The sequence below is a fragment of the Dicentrarchus labrax genome, unplaced genomic scaffold (assembly GCF_905237075.1).
Source record: "Dicentrarchus labrax unplaced genomic scaffold, dlabrax2021, whole genome shotgun sequence".
Classification (NCBI taxonomy): Eukaryota; Metazoa; Chordata; class Actinopteri; family Moronidae; genus Dicentrarchus; species Dicentrarchus labrax.
The window spans coordinates 18297766-18315514 of NW_026136710.1; the positions used below are offsets into that span (position 1 = coordinate 18297766).

At 41.0% G+C, this 17749-nt stretch overlaps 1 protein-coding gene across 11 annotated transcripts in view; it reads left to right on the forward strand.

Moving 5' to 3' along the window:
• The window catches only part of vav2 (vav 2 guanine nucleotide exchange factor), a 193193-nt gene that overhangs the window by 43876 nt on the left and 131568 nt on the right, over positions 1–17749 (forward strand). For all 11 annotated transcript variants that reach the window (XM_051413450.1, XM_051413452.1, XM_051413454.1 and 8 more), the window contains exon 2: positions 11382–11498. In XM_051413450.1, the coding sequence (XP_051269410.1) occupies positions 11382–11498 (117 nt within the window). The remainder of the gene's footprint in view (positions 1–11381; positions 11499–17749) is intronic.

Here is a 17749-nt window from a genome sequence, read left to right on the forward strand (position 1 = left end):
CACCGAGTGGATGTAAACTGTATCTCACAGAATCTACCCGTCCAATCATTTAATCTGTAAATTGGCTGATTGCTGTATTGTGTGTCGCGGGCAAAGCTGTGTGATGATTGAATGATTGTTTATCCAAGCTGTGGGTATGATGATTAAAGCGGGCTGAGCTTGGCCCCAGAGCCAGTTGGGTAATTAACAGGCTGTTCTCCATGTTAATAGCATTAGTCACCTTGGAGATAATCACAGCCATCAAGAGCACAGAGCTGCAGCCCCCTGAGTACCTGATAGACTCCTTAAACAAAGGACTGACAAACATCCGGCGCTAACAATGCTTTCAGGTTTTGTCCTATTGGCTTTCTACTGTAATAATTGCAGAGGACCTTTCAAGATGTACTTTCTCAGTTGCTTCTGTGAATATACAAGGTACCAGTGGTGGAAGATATATTTAGATCCAGCTAGTAGCAATTTGGGCTGTGACTAAAGATTATTTTTCATCAATTAACCTATTGTTTGTTTTCTCAAGTGTTGGCTTATTAAATGTCTTAAAATTACTTAACAATTTTACCAAACCAAAAGTGTATTGGCAGTGTATTCCTACATTAAGTCCTTACTTAAAGTATGAGAGTGTTGTACTTAAATTAGCAAAAACTGTAATATTATGAAGGATGTCTCTTTCAGTGGGTCAAATTACTGATTAAACAGTGTTAATCTTATAGCTGCTATGTGCACTGTTGGGTAGTTAAATCTGTAGAAATGTATCATGTTTTATGAGCGTATTATGTTTTGTGTGTAAGATCATTATATGTAAGGTAAGTAATTACCACTGTCAAAACAATTATTGAATTGAGTAGTGTATTTCCATTTCAATATACCTTTTTCACATCAGCCATGACATGAAATAGTAGGGTAAACACAGGTGTTACCAATGATGTAGCAGAGCCTTTCCAGTGAGACAACATGCACAATCGCAGCGCCTTGACTGTTTGACCTGAATGGTACTGAACCTTAATGAGTATCGTTGGTAACTCCTATGTCTACCCTATTATTTCACATCAACACGGCTGCTGTGAAAAAGCTCTATTGTAGTGGAGCTAAAGTAGTTGCACAAAATAAAATAAATGCCCCCTTAAAGGAAAGGTTCCTCAAAAGTAAATGTATACTTTAATTATACTCTTCACTATACTATGCAGTTTTAGTGAAGGCACATTAAGTGAAATATGAGGAATGAATGTGAAAGTGACACTGCAGGATCATCATTGATAACTTGTATAATTTTGCCATACAGAGGAACACGGAAGAAGGTCATTTTGAAGGTGTAGCCAGAATTTCATTACTTGAGTATATTGTTGGGTTACACACAGTTATATTTTATTATATTCATAGCTTGTCTCAATGTACTTGAGACGACAACAGAATTTGGTTTGGAGCCACACACGTATCAGTCTTTTTTTATTCAGCCATGTGAAATCAATTTGAAGTGTTGAAGTAAGCACTAATGTTTTTGTAACTGAGCTTTGTCAAACACGTAAATCTGTTAAGATTTCATTCCTTGTTAGTTCTTTGGCCATGTGCGTATGAGCCCTGAGCTAACAGCTCTGCCAAAGAATATTTAAAACTGCCGGACTTAATGTGCCGTGAATGTGGCCATGCTCACTGCAGTTGAGATCTTAATCTAAATAATGTTTAACTTATGTGTATGTCCTAGCATTTGTTTTGTGTGGGGTAAAAGAAAAAGTGAAGGGCAACGTATCGTATGGGGGATCTAAATCACCACAATGAGCCTTAAGTTGTGAGGGAAACTCACCGGGGAAAAAGATAGATGCAGTCTTCCTCTCCCTGGTCTGATGTCATAAATTACCTGGCCATTGATCCGTGGGTGTCTGGGATTCTCGGCGGGCCTCCTCACATTCATCAAGCCTTGAGTCTGCAGCTAAGCCTGAGTGGAAATGCCTCGAACACACACTCCTCTTCTCTCGCAGCATGGCCTGTTGCTTAGATACAACACAGATTCGTATTTACATGAAGAATGGATTGAACCAGGAGGACTGAATTGGATGTTTTGGCATATTGGCCTTTGTTAGAGTTTTGATTTTATATTGTCTGAATGCTTTTCAGACCTGGAGACCTTAAATATAGTATTCTCTCTGTCTTGAGGCTGAGAAGGCTTGATACTGGCCCAGCAACAGTCTAGGAATGAAACACAGGACAGCCATGAGGGCATCCTGCCAGATGATGATGATGATATTTATTATAGGCTGTTGTGAAAACTAGCTGCCTCAATTTGACAGTGCAAACAGAGATGGAGCCGGTCATGCAAAGGTGAAGCCTCTCGCACAGAACAAAAACAGCAAAAACAAAAGTAGAAATCTTGCGTGTAGTTTTCACCACTTCAGCGGAAAGAAGCTTTATGAATTATTACTCCTCCACAGAGAAAGGAGAGAAAACATATTAGGGGTCAGAGAAAGTAGAAAAAGCAGGTCAGGTAGAATTAAGATGATAATAGTGAAAGCTTCTTCCCCCCCTGCTTTTGTCTCTAACTGCTGCTCTCTCTTCTCTTATTCATCTTAATGTCTGAAGCTCACGTAGACACACCCTTCCCTAGACAGATCCAAATGATTGATGCATTCAGCAGGGAAGTTGATGACATCACGATCAGAATGCAGAAACTTTAGGCAATATTCTATTTATGAATTGTTCTTTTAAACTAATGCATCAAGCAGTTAAAATGAAGAAAAAAGGCATCAAAAGCATTGGAAAAAGTACATTTATATTTTAAGTATATTTTATTTTGTCATTAATATTGTGGTACTCTGAAAACCTGAATCTTCTGAGAGAGTTTTGGCCAAAAAGGCAGCACAATAATGCCACATAGCCAACATTCACTGAAGGGGGAAGAGGAAAGGAGACAAAAAAAGAAAGGAGTAACTGCACAAGGGACTTTTTTTATGTTTAAGTGACAAAGCCCTCTAGTAGCCATAGTAATTATGACTTTTTGGAAAAAGGAAGAAGTGGGCTGACGTTACTATAGACCAGGGGAGTTCCCACCTACAGTCAAGTCTTTTATCCATGATGATGAAGATCCCTTAAGTAGTAGTCATTCAAAGCAATCGAGCAAGTTGTCATGTTGTTTAATTTTGGAGATAAGTTGGGTTTTCCCAAATGAATTAAAAAAGTGAATGACTAACCATAACCATACTTTTGTTCATTATTGATATATTAATAAAAATGATCTAGGCAATGGCATGTCACAATGTCATTCTGTGTTGCTTTGTAAACAGTCTACAGCCATACTGGTCGCTAGACTGTCCTTGGGCAAAGCGATGCTAATGTCAGCTGCTAAAATGCTCACTATGACAGTGCTACCATGCTGATTTTTAGCAGGTATAATGTTTATTGTGTTAGTCTTGTCGGTATTAAAATGTCAATCTCATTGTGGCGCTACAGGAAAAGTCAAGGAACCACCGCCATCTTCTAGGAAACAATGAATGTCTGTGAAAGATGTGCCAATTTATCCAGTATTAAAGACGTTAAAAATGTCAACCTGCTGGTGACGCTAGAGGAAAAGTCAGGCGGCCATTAGGATTCATCCTTTAGGGAAATTGAATGTCCTTTACAGAATTCCATGGCAATCCATCCAATAGTTGTTACTGAAGTATTAGATATTTCAGTGTGGACGGCATTGCCATCCATAAAGCAATGTCGCAAACATTGCTAAAACTCTTTCTTTATAATATTAGTGTTGAAACTAAATCTAATAAAGTTAGTAGAAAGTAGAAAAATAGATGATAAACTGTATATATAATATACCGCTTTGCACTATGCTCTGTCATTTTAAAGAAACCACACATGTTGAAAAACTAGCTGCTTCCCCTCTTCCTCCCCATTATCCAGGAGAGCAGATGCTTTGTTCCTAGCTGTAGTCGTTTCCGCTTCGGTAGAGAGAGGAAAGAGCACTACCTTGAAGACATATAGCTTCTCTTTCTTTTCACCATTCTGTTGCACTCTCTGCCACACAAAAGCTTTCTCTTCCAGGAAGGGGTCTCCTTTTTAGTACACTTCGGGTTCACTGCTTCTCTATTCTCACGAATGACCTAATATGTGTCAGTGTGGCGAGCATGTTACTGATGGCATGTTTCAGGAGTTCAACCAATGTGTTCTTCCTCATGCCGTGTGCTTCTTATCTCAGGCTTGCCCCTACATGCAATTAGAGAGTGTGCTTGTGTGTTTTATGAGTAGTCAGTGTAAAGGTGAAGGTGGACTTGATTTAATTATGTAGTCATGCTCTACAATCGCAGTGACTTTCTCCCTCCAGAGTCCATGCTCTGAGCTGAATTATCTCCTTTTGTAATGGAGATTAACCTCACTAAAATCGTACTTAGCCTATTTAACTTCCATATTTTAACACGAGCCACGTGGGCCTCGCTAACTAAGCAGTTCTGCCTCGTCTGCTGAGGGTTGTACGAGATTTAAAACTGTGGTCAATCCTCGCCTGCTTACAGGCTTTTAGGGGTAATAGGATAAGATTAACACATTTGCATACTATTGCAATGCATTATTCATGCAGCTTTCCTCTTCTCTAATTTGCAGGAGCAGGGCCTTTCTCTTTAACTCGACTTTAACATCTGGGTGACCTGGAAGCGGGGCGGAAGACCCCCAGTCCTCATTAATCCCCTCTGGGTGTCACCCGACACATGCCACCTAAACATTTACTAACCTGGCACAGAGGGGCATGCGTGGGTCTACACTTCCAAAATATAAATGGTTCCATTTTCCATTTTAAGCTAAACTGCTATATTTAACACAACAGTGACTCTACATCCTTTTTTTCAGTCTTTTTTATCTTTTTCCAACCCTTGCAAGTCTGTAGATGAGGAACCATTTGCTGGTTTGAAATATTCATCAAAGCAGATATTGATTTCAAATAAGAGAATTCAGAGATCACAATGGGGGAAGTCTGTGCTTTTGAAAAATACCTCGATTGATTTTTTTTTTTTCATGTTCCTAACAGAAAAGATACAACTTGGCAGGGAGACGGGGAATGTGTGTTTCATCTGTAGACTTTGTGGTTGATTACACCTGTTGGTGAAGTCAAAGCTCAAGATTATCACATCATGCATAAATAATACCCCGGCAAAGGCAACACCTAATATATTGGCATTGCTATTTGCTAAGCTTAGTCTACATTGTTAAGAGACAGAACACTTGCCTAAATTAAAAAAAGAATAAGAAAGGGACAATCCATGGCCATTAAACTGTTGAGTTGACTTGGAAATTAGGTTTCCAATGATTTATTACAGCATACTGCAGACTATATAGGTATGTAGGTTAACTTTTATGTTAATATCTGCCGTATTGTTAGTGCACTAACCCTACTTAAAATCATGTTGAGTCTGATAGACATTCTTTACTACAAGGAGTCCTGTGCTCTACTGTCTTATCTATGATTAATGTTCTGTTCAAGCATCTAATATTAACTGTAGAGATTAAATGAAGGAACAGCCCCAACAACCCCCACCAACAAGACATGGTGGCATGTATGCAGTCTGAGAAGTGAAACTGAGGGTAAAAAACAGCACACCACTCATAAATAAGGTTTCATCTGTATGCATTGCATGGTTAGATTATCTTTACGACAGGACATTCTTTTTGAAAATGACCGCAATGACCAGAAAGAGGAGAGTTTAATCTGTATATGCATACATTAAATGTTCAGTCCAATGTAACTTTACAGCGCTAGATATCTGTGAAAGTGCAGCGCTAACATCCTGCGGGCAGGAGATGTTTTTCAAGAGTGGATTTCCATTTTTTTCCGCTGTTCAACAACTGTAAGCTTTTCAGACTGAATGAGATATTACCAGGCTAGTATAATGGACATTTGCTGCACTGTAGAGCCAAGCTCTTGGATGAGGTTTATTTGGAAAGGTTGAGCGCTGATCACTGCCAGGCATAAATCTCTGCTTACCAGAAAGCAATCAACACCCTGGCTGCGGGATCATTAACCAAACCAGAAGTTTACGAGATCCATCATCACCTCTACCTGGCATGTGTTAGTGTGTGCGCATGCTTTTGTGTGAGGATGTGTGTGTGTATGCGGCAGAGATTGTTGAAAACAGCTCAGCCAGCCCTCTTCTTGTGGTCACGTGAGTTCATTGCTGGTTTCTCACCTGCAGAGCGCTCCTTTCCTGTTGTTCTGAGGGTGCGGAATGATTCACCACCCTAGACACAACATGAGGGTATGTTGTGTGTGCACGCGTGTGTGAATGAGTGTTTAGCTGTCTCGCAGTTCCCAGACAGGCATCAGTCTCTTCCATTGACTCCAATTCTCTGACTGGCTGTCTGAGTATCTGATCATCTGTCTGACTCACCTCAGTCTGCTGGGTATAAATCCTCCTCTCCTCTCCTCTCCTCTCCTCTCCTCTCCTCCTTTTTATTGATTCCTTTTAAGCACACAAAGGCTGTTTTCTTTTCAAAAACTTAGCATTTTCCTTTGCCCCAAAGTTAAGCAAGATAGGACTCCGCTTTTCACTGATGATGCCTACTGGAGCTGAAGATTCTTTCCTCGTTTGGGCTATGAATCTGAAATTGTGCAGGAAGTGGACTTATTCTATATATAGCAAAACTCTGAAATGGTTTTTTGTCATGGAGAAGAAAGTCAGGTTTCTGTACATGTATCTGTTGCTTGACAACAATGGGCAGCAGAAACAGGCATGCAAAACTCTTCTCACTAATTATTTCTAAAAATTAAATTAAAAAAATTAAATTAAATAAAAATATTTCTGAAAAAGCACCTGTATGGGTGACATTGTGTTTCTACTGGGACTGAGAGAACGACTCTGAAAACTGACAAGAACTATGCTCTCTTCTTTTGATGATTTAATATTTTCTTATTGAATTAAAACTAACGGCTTATTTCCCAAGACAATGAAAGTATTATCTCTACTGTGGGAAATAAGCTGAGTGCGAGCCAAGTACATGATGTGTATCTGCAACTTTATCTGCAAGCCCTGCCTTAGTGTTTGGGTTCGTGTCTGGACTCGCAGAACTGTTTTGTTGTGCTTTCTGCATGTCTTTGTTTGTCGCCTGATTCAACTAGCAGCGGTGGGAGACGTAGCAGGAATGCATCAGGAATTAGTGATACAGCTTATTGGGGTTACCTGCTCCCTTGCTACTGAACCTGCTGTTTTCTCTATGTTTACGCTGTGTGCCATTTAGTGTTTGAGCATACTAAAACAACTTATTATATTGTGCATTTGACATATTCCTGTACTTTTGAACCAGAAGCTGTCACTATGCCTTCACATGAACTGCCACCAGACACACAACGTGCACTCCTTTTTTTTTATCATTCTGCTTATAATTTGCATCATGTCTATCGATAGCAGGTAATTGATCCCGGAAACATGCTCCGATCAAATCGGTTCTTGCACTTTTGGAACTGGCTCCTCTAGTTTGTTAGCCTTACCTGCACCCACCGCCCCCCTGTCCCCGCCCCCCTCCCATCCCACCCTTCACAATCCCCTTCTTTCCTGACACCAAAGAGCCTCGCTTTTGGCAAAACAACCCATCTTTCCCTCTTCCTCCCACTCCTATCCTTCCCTCGATCATCCATATCCCCACACTTTTCCTGCATCCCATTTCTTCAGTTTGCTGTTGTTCAGGTTTTTTTTTTTTTTTTACGAGGAAGCTCTAATTTGTATCTCTACAGATATGAGCATGTAAGAGTGTGTGCAGATAAGGGCCACCCTCCCAGAGGATCAATGCATTACTCTCTGTGTGATGTAGCGTAGTGATATGGTAGAAGGGCTTGTCAGGGATGTGACGGGTCTTTGTTACCTGACTCTTTCCTCTTTGCTGCTCTTCTCCCTCCTGCTTCCTTCTCTCTCTGCACTCTCTCCTCTTCCCCGCCTCCCGACAACAAGTCTGCTTCTTTTAAGAGTTGTTTGCTCTTGACTGAGAAGTCAAAATCAGAGCTGTCGCTCCAGTGGAGCACACGATCCACCTTGTAAAAAATCTACAGCCGTGCTACAGCTGAGACCGCACACAGTCTCTCTATCATTTTCTCTTTAACTCCCTCACATCTCCCTCCCTTTTCCTCATTCACTCTCTATCTCTTCCTGACCTTCTCTTTTTCTCTTCCCTAAAGAGATCTTCTAAAATTTTTAAAAAGCCAAATTCAGTACACATATTTATGGTGAGAGTTGAATCTGATGAATACTTGCTGCTGCTATTGAAAGCCTTGATGAGCACAGTTGTTTTAGCAGCCAGTCAAAGCACTAATTGTACCATGAGTAGTGGGTTTGACACAAAGGTAGCTTCAAATGGCTTGAAGCAAGTTGTGAACCGTTGCGCATGTGCTCAGGAATGTACATGTTTTATCTGGTCTGTTTGTGGAGATGTCTATATACAAAACACTCGGCCTGTATCTCCACCTTTTCATTTTTTTTCTTCCTTACCACATGACACAGGTGAGGTTAAAGACTGATTTGCAGCCTTATAAGAGTCTTAGGTGACAGGTGCACAAACAAAGAACCAATAATGTAATTGCCAAAAAGGGAACAAACACCTGCTCACTGTCTTCACTTGCAATCAACTTTTATTGCAATGTTTTAGCTGTAAAGCCATATGTGGGAGTTCATTTCTTTTTGTGGCTTGAAACAGCAATCACAGGGTTCTGTAGTGATGAAATAGATTAAAACGATATTGCAGTAATGAGCCAATCCGCCATCCAAAAAATGAAAAGTTTAATCTTTCGCAGCTACTGAAAAAAAAGGCGATTAATCATTTACTCTATAAATTGCCAGAATATGGTCATCACAGATTTACTGGTGACCAAGGTGATGTCTCATATATAAGGCAGAGGAGCTGGACTCCCACCAGCTAATGTTGGAGTTTATTTAATGTAATGAAACTGTTGAATTGCTTAGGTTAAAAATGTGTTTTCACATTTATATGCGTATACTAGAATTCTATCAGCCTTGCAGTCAATTTAGCACTGTTATGTCTGAGATTGTTGTGTGTGCAAGATGCACTCACAACACTGTGAAAAACGGAGGAATATCTCTGCCTAGCCTTGAATGTGTTGCAGACCACAGTGAGGTAATTCCAGATGGATTGTGCTAAGGCCAGCCTCAGCCTGAGGAGATGACCACAGTCTGTTTACTCCCAGGTGCACTCACACTCCACCAAGAAATTGTGTATTTTTCATCAAGATCATAGCAATTCTCCCTACCCCTACCCTGGCTCTCTTATCACCAAACATACATTAGAATGTCAGACACATCTTCCCCCTCCTGATCCATATCTGCACAGCCTCTCTCTCTCTGTGTCTCTCGTCTCCAAACCACTCCAGCAAATGTTACCGTTTCATATCTGGGCTGAGAAAATAAGCTTTTTTCCCCCACTGCACGTGAGGATCTGCAGACACGATAACCTTCGCCGCTGAACTGAAAATGTCACTTCAGCTAGCCAGCCAATCGCGTTTCTTTTCATTGGCCAGTGCGGCTCTGTTATGGGGTTCACACCCATGACACTGGGACTGAGCAGATGTGCACACATGAATGAGAATGAGTCAGCAGGGCTCTCAGGTGTGGCCAGGAGTGGCCGACTGAAATGCCACAAAATACCAGGAAACTATATCAGATGAAACTGTGCTTTTTATCTGAAAAATTACTGGAGTGGCAACAATGGCTTGGTTTTTGCACTGTTTTTCTCTTCAACTTCCAAAGCGTGAAAGCTAATTAGTAAAACAGGCTGATGCGGATGATGTCTCACATGGTCCATTGTAGCAATAGGAAACACTATGGCTCATCAAGCTGCAGTTTAAATGAGAGCAATGTGCACTTTCCAATGCCTGGGAAGTGGGGATACTCTGCAGCATATTACTGTACCTGAGGGGACCCACTGGTGCTGTCGTTGCTGCCTTGAAGGGATGCTAACATTAACCAAACGTGAATTGTGACTTGCGAGGCTGCTGGTTGCTGTACTAGTTTTAAGCAGCAGCCATTACGAGGTTGATGTACAGTATGTTGTCGAAGCTTTCAGTAGAATAGGCAATCAGGCGTTTTGTTCAACATAGGCTCGCTCACTCAAATCTCCTTCAGTGTACATTCTGCATCCATGGCCATCACTTCATATTGCTCACGCACAGAGAAATGAAAGGGCATATCTGAGCAGCATCTGGATTTACATGCTAGGTAATGTGTTCTTCACACACACATAGATGGGAGATGGGGAGGTAGTTATACTTATCATTAATATTTCAATACCCTGGTGCATTCATTGGTCTGTGCCCCAGCCCTCAAGGTTTATCTGTGTGATGGCATATTTTAGGGACTGAGACCATCAATATTCGTGACCAGAGAGTATTTATTATGCAGTTTATTATGAGTGTTCTTGGCTGCTGCTGGGTCCCCATGAACTCCACCACCTCCCCACATTTGCCATCAGTCCCAGGTATGCTTTATTTGCATAACCATTAGCCATAGTTGTGCAGATGCCAATCTGCTTTAAGCTAATATTGGCCGATGTGTTGGCCTGGCCATTTTATTGAATCAACACTGCAGATAAGACATATTTGTTCTATCCTTTGTAGATTGGAAAGAAAAGGGATTTCTCTCATCGAATAGTAAATACAGAATTAAAAGTTAAGAAAATAAAGGAACGATTTCCACTTTTTGGATTCCATGAGTTTAAATCCCACTGATCTGGTGCTGAGAACAGGTTTAAACAGACACTAAAGAATCTTTAATTACTGCAAGACAGCTTCTTACTTCTGTATCACCTTATCTGTATCCCTAAATACCCTGAAGTGATCGGCTCTTGTTTCCTCTCTTGAATATCTGTGTATCAAACCAATTTTACTCACTAAAAAAGCCATTTTTGAATGCTAGACCTGCCAGTCACAGTTGGTGTGTCAGATTTGTGACCTGTGACCTTTCAGCGCAAGGCCGGTGTCTCAATCCAACAGGCCACATTTACCCCCCTGGCAGCTCTTTGCCGGTGGGCTTGTCTTTGCTCTGATGTCAGGAGACAAGGCTCCTCTGTGGCTCTCCTTATCTGGATCAGAGAGGCAGCCCATCAGCCTCAGGAACAGCAATCAGCCTGCTCACCTTCTGGTGCTGAATAATCACACATACACCAGGAGGGGATGAAATGGAGAGCCTGCCAATCATCAACCAGGAAATTAAATATTTGCAAAAATTGCCATTGCATTGATAGTGGATATTAAACATACTGGTGGAACATGTTTCTGAGGGCAAATATTCTTGTTTAATCACGCTGTTACAACGCTGTTATGTTAGCCGTTGACTGTCACTGGAATTGTCTATGCAAGGTTCAATATGAGCGTTCATAAATGGGTTTTTTGTCTTCTCTCTTTCCCTCCTTTGTAGTTCCTGTGTTTGAAGAACATCCGAACATTTCTCAAGGTGTGCCACGACAAGTTCGGCCTGCGCAACAGCGAGCTGTTTGACCCTTTCGACCTCTTTGATGTCAGGGACTTCGGCAAGGTGAGTTAAACATTAAACTTAAGGATGGATGCTCTACTTTTCAGTCTCCAAAACGCTCTGCACTTGAACTGACACTGTCAGGATAAAAAATGGTGCTGCCCATGGGCTATATTCTAACTACAGCAGGCGCTTAGAGACATGACGCTGCTTGTGTAACTGATAATATAATTTACAGCAGGAGCTATGTCCTTGTGTTGTCAGATGAAAACCTAAGATGTGGTGTATGGTATTTTTTACGATTATATCTTTTTAGATTGGCTGATATACTGTAGTTTCATGACTCTTTTAGCAGTGAAATACATGGTTATCAATTTTTTATTTATTTACACAAGATGTGAGGCTTTCAGCTATGTGTGCTCATCCATTTGGCCTGCATTGTATGAGAAGTGTGTGTGACGGAAGAGTGCAGGCATGTATGAGTGTGAAGTTGTCTGTGTATCTGCAGAATCACATAGTATGCCCATGTGACTTGCTTGGGTTTAAAGGTAGTTCAAAGTCAAATCCGTCAGTTACATTAACCTCAATATGGCACGGAGAGCTCAGAATGAGCATTTGGTGTAACACTTCAGGGTCAGCAGTCTCATCTCATGTCACTGAGTGACTAGAGTTGAACTCCACTCTGTTTTCCAACAGTCTCCTGTTGGAATACTTTGTGCGTGTGTGTAATGGCTCAGCAGTAAAGGTGGCTGACTCACTCGCACATCATATTAGCTTTATAGAGAGTTTTTATGGGATATTCAAGTGGATTTTTGTGTTTATTAAATTGGTAGTCATAAGGACACTGCCCGCATGGTCCTTTTATCCCTTCATCCTGGTGGGGAGGTTAGGGACATGGAATCTGAGTGGGCGCCCTTTGAGCACAGACATCCTGAAGGAGATCGGAGTGGAACTGCTGTTCTTATGGAATGGTGGTTCAGCATCTGATCAGAATGCCTTGTGGATGCCGTCCTTTGGAGATGGATGGCGTGTTTCCACCTAGTTGGCTGTGTCCAACACAGACCCAGGAAACTCCCAAGTGGCTTTGGAATATCTGGAGCTGGAGGTTGTGGCTGGAGAGGAGCACATCTGGGTGCTTTGCCTCTGTGACCCAGACCTGAATAACTGGTGGGAAATGGATTGTTGGATGGATGGTTGTATGGAATTGTAGGTCTTTGGTTTCATTTGAAGTTTGCCATTGTAGATGTTAGATATGGTATTAAGTAGGCATAAGTAGTAAATAAATAAATTACTGGCAAAACTATAGCAAAACACAGGGAAAGAGGTCACCGGATTATGACATCTTTTCTTTTCATGCGACCGAACATGAAAGGAGAAAGCAAATGGGTGATAGAGGAGGGGGGTAGGGATTGGCCTGTAATCCTTGACCGGCAAACCCTGTCAGCCTCAGTTTCAGAAAGTGAATTGTTTATCTCTACTTTCTAATCTGTTTTGACTGCAGTGCGTGTTAGTGCATGGCTATGGACACAGGAGTGAAGGCAGGCGTTAGCTTCTGTCTAGGCTAGTAGGCAGTTAAAACAAGCAGTAGGGATAGTATGATGATGACAGCTGATGCCACTGTGTCAGGGCTGGTGCAGTGGGAATGTTAATACTGTACCTTTCAGCTGATTGGAGGAACATACAGAATTTGAACTCCAGCTGTGGGGTGGGATACGAATCAACTGCATTACATTTCCCCGTGATCGATTACAAAGAGGATGTATTTGCGGAAAGTCGGCTGGTCATTTATCTAACATACAGTATATCTAATTCTTTCAACATATCCACTCTCCCTGCTTTGGGCTGAAAAGAGAGGCTGAAGAAAGACAGAGGAGGAAAAGATGAGAGAGAAGGAAAAGGAGACAAGGACTCATTTGGCAGTTTGCAGATAAACCACAAGACGATGTCTGAGAGTCAATGAGCTCGCAGTGAATGGTATTAAAATCCAACATCAGTCAGAATCAATCACATAGGCCCTCCATATGTCAATTTGGAAATTGCTTTTGTATGGTCTCAGCGGTGGCGGGCTTGTCTCATCATTGATTTTCCATTAAGGCCAAACATCACATTATAATATATTGAATTGAGCAGATCCCTACTAATGTGGCATACATTTAAATAGTGAGAATGCCTCATAAACGGAAGATAAAAAGGGGCCGTTCTATTTCTGAGTCTCTTTAGTTCTATTTTCTTTTATAGCTCATCACTGAATGTGCTTTTTGCTCTTTTGTTACCTTAACACAAAAGTTTCTTTGTGTGCATTTCCGATAGCAAAGAAAATGAATTCTAACTTTGATCGTATATATCATAGTACAGTATCATTCATCTCTTCTCTCCATATCATTCTTTTATCACTCCTTTGTTTTCACCTTACACAAAGAAAAACAATTTGAAAAGTGAACCAGCTTTGGCATTTGTGCACATTTTGATGCAATGAGGCGCCCTTTCAGAGCGAGAGCTATCTAAAACCCCTCAGCATATACAGATCAGCATTTTGTTTCTAAGAAAAATGGCTTAAACAGATCTATTGATAGAACTTTTCATCTACATTTCCATTGTCTCAATATCTAGTTGGATATTCTGTTGAATGACATTAGAAGATTTCAGTTAAGTTTCCTGAGTCTTAAGCTTGACCATTTATATTGTGGAGAGTGTTGCAGTCATACCGTTGACGACAGTCACACTGGATGCCACTTGTATCATCCATCTCTCCAAAGACACATCATCTGACAGTTTTTGCTTGAGTGCATCCAAAGGTTCTTTTCCCCTGCATTGAGAATACAAAATTTTCTGGAGACAGTTTTGCCATAAATGTGCTTTAAACAATAAAAAAATGAAATAACACAGCAATTATACGTTACGTGTATGTGTTATGTCCAGGTTCTCCACATTATTATGTGTTTGAACAACACAATTCATGGTCTCTAAGCCAGTGTTGTTTCTTTAAATTGTTTTATTTCTTGTAAAAAAGAAGACAAAGAAACAGAATAAAAAGGAGGAGGAGGAGATATTGCTTAGTGAAAGAAAAGGTGGTGCTCTCAGTACGTCCCTGGTGGCACGCCTTTTTCAAAACAAATAGGATGCTTGCACAGATAAAGCCTAAACTATGTATTTTTAATCTCCTCTGGACGACTGGAATTAAAACAGAGGACTGTGGGGAAATGAGGCAAGAGAGAGAGTTTTGATAGTTTCTGTCTCTATAAACATTAATCAGCCCCTATCCACCTTTCATACCTCTGCAATGGCCCCAGAGTTCATCTCCCCTGGCCTCTGATCGCCGTCTCTCCCTCTCTAATGATGCCTTTTCCCAGGTCACATGCAAATGGAGACTGGGGCCAACTGGGTCCGATGCTGAAAAAGAGTAATTGCCCCTTTAAAACCTTCCTCTACCCTTTCCTTTGGGGCTAGTATTGAGACAGATGGAGCACATACCCTGCTTGATGTCCTCTACTGATTTTTATTTTCATTACTTAACTCATTTCAACCAGGAATACCCTCCGCCACACACCACATAAGCTAGGGCTCCCTTGTTGCGCCGTCTTTTTGCAGTGGGGAAAAGTATCTGCATGGTTTCTTGCACATATCACCACACTTCTCTTCTTTTCAGCCTAGCCCATCCCCCATCATCAGAAATTCATTATGACATCATTAAACCAATGAAATACAGCTTATTACAGTAGACCCAAGAGAACGCTTTTATTTAAACACCTCCCTCCATCCGAACCCAGCCGCCTCGTTTCCTTTCTCCCAACCTATTTTAATTAGCCACCAAAGGAACATTGCTGTCATTTAAATGAACATGGCAATCAGTTTATTTGGCTGTTGCCATGATTAGCATAATTAGCCTGCACCTGTTAACCATCTATCAACAGTTTGGTAATTTTCCGTCTGTGACTGGAGAGCAGTGAAGGAAGGAAGCTTTCTGACGGATTTGCCGTCTTCATTAAAGGGAATAGCATCATTCATTTGAAATGCAGACAGTGTCGCTTGCATTAATTTCTATCTCATCTAAACAGCCTTGGAGTCATGACTGACTGACTTGCGAAGTGTCTGAGCCACCCAAGTGATGCTCATCGCCTTGATAGTACAGTGTCAAGGTGAATGGATTTTGTTTGTGCGCTACATTTGAATGGAAATTGGTCCCTCAATGTGAGCTTGTTGTTTACACAAAACAGCTATGATTTGGTAGGTGGTTCAGGTGACAGCAGGCAGATATGCCAGCAACCTTGCAGTGATCATTTGTATGATGTCTTTGTGAACTTTTCCACTTTACAGCTAATATCAGAGAAATTGAAGTGGCAGTTTTGGAGAGTTGTAATGTGAAGGAAACACACCAATCCCCTGATTTAATTTGTACCAACTCCTCACTTCTCAGCAGCTTTTCTTTCCTTCTCACTTCCCCCATCCATCTCTTTCCTTCCCTCGCTGTCCTCCTCGCCCCAGTCATTCATCTCACACCCACTCTCAGCACGAGTATGTTGTGATAAGACTAAGCCAGCGGCAGGCGAGCCACCATTGTGTCAGGACGGTGCGCTTGCCATTGGTCGGCAGTGTTTGATTACCCTCTCTGCTGCTCTGAATCCCGTACACACTGAACTCTGCTCCTTTCATTTCCTTCCTGTGCTCTGTGGCTAAAAATAGCTATAGTTGCTTAGCATCCACGCCCAGTGCTAGTAACATCTGGAACGTGCCTCAGCCACCGCTGGCCCGCCTGCCTGAATGCTATTTACTGAAGTAGGTTTTTAACCTCAGTCACAAGCCTTCAGCCTGGCTTTGTGCTCATTTGTTCTGACTATATGAACATTTTCAAACAGGCAAAGCACATTAAACGTTAAAAAAAAAAAAAAAATAAACAAACTCTTTGTTGTCTTTACTTGGGTTTTGAGGTATTTATAGGGGTATGGCTCACTAACTACTTGTCATATAAAGGCTTCCTTTTAAGGCTACTGAGAAATGCCGTAAATGCTGTATGTGAGTGCTCAAATGATGGAGTGATGTTCTAGCACACATTTCAGAAAAATGTACTGATGGTGTAAAACTAAAAGGATTGTTTCATCAATTTTGTAATTTATATTGTTTGTTCTGAGTTTTTGGACTACAACTTCCATCTCGTTTTGAGGGACTAAAACAGGAAATGTAATGTTGTCACTTGTTGAAGTCATTGAGTTGGCGGTGGGCTACACCTGAGGCCGGTTTTGTTTGCGCAAAGTTGTTAACTTTTTGCTAAATCTGCACCATGGGTCGCCATGCTGCATTACCTGTTAGTAATGGTTTGATCTGTAAACCACAGACAACAATCAACTGGATTACTTTTTATAATGTAGAAAAAAAAGTCTCCATTAGATTATTGTGAGGTAAGATCTGAGGTCATAAAGGAATTCATAGACATTCATTTTCAATGGACAGAAAGGTGTGTTCTTGTTTGAGAAGCCAAATTATATAAGGCTACTGAACAATGTCCGTCACTGTGGGGGGTTACATGGATTGTATGTTGGTATGACTATCGATTCACGCTGTGCTTCTTGGAATGAAAAAGAATAGCTGCAGAAAAGGTAGAGATTCATGCCTGTCAGACTCAGGCTGGAGAGACTGCAGTAAGTGATGGAGGGCGGTTTAAGGGTCAAGCAGCCGGGGTCAGTCGCTCAGGTCGCTGCGTCCCCTTCCATTAGTGACCAAAACCTCAGCGGCAGTTCTTTACTGTCGTGGCCCAAGGGTATTTTTAAAGCTAAGCATTCCCTCTCTGTAGGGGGTGAGGGATTCAAGGAGATTTATTGAAAAATATGGTACTGGAGCCCTTGTTTTAATTCAGTCTGAATATGATAAAGTTAAAATGCGGATATTCTTATAGAGCAACCTGAGAATATACTCTTATTTCAAATTCTTTAGTATTGGTCATTTAAATGCATAGTAAAAATGTTCCATGTTTCTTTATTATTCCCAGTGGTGGGAAGTACCCAATTCTATTCACCGAAATACTCATGTCAATTTTGAAGTGTCGAGCTAAATTTAAGCATGTGATATTGTGCTTTTCCTACTTTTGACATATACAGTAATTATTCATACTTGTTTTGCAGATATTTGTCATACAATAAACACAAGATCAGTTCATAAAATAAGAAGCATTGTGGATTAAACTACCCAACAATATATAAAATACTTGGAATTTGCTTCCCTATGGCCAGCTACAACATTAAAATACTGCTTACATGTAATGCATCAATAATGTAATTCAGAAACTTAGAGTGTTCTTACTTTGTGGTTACTTTTACTTACAT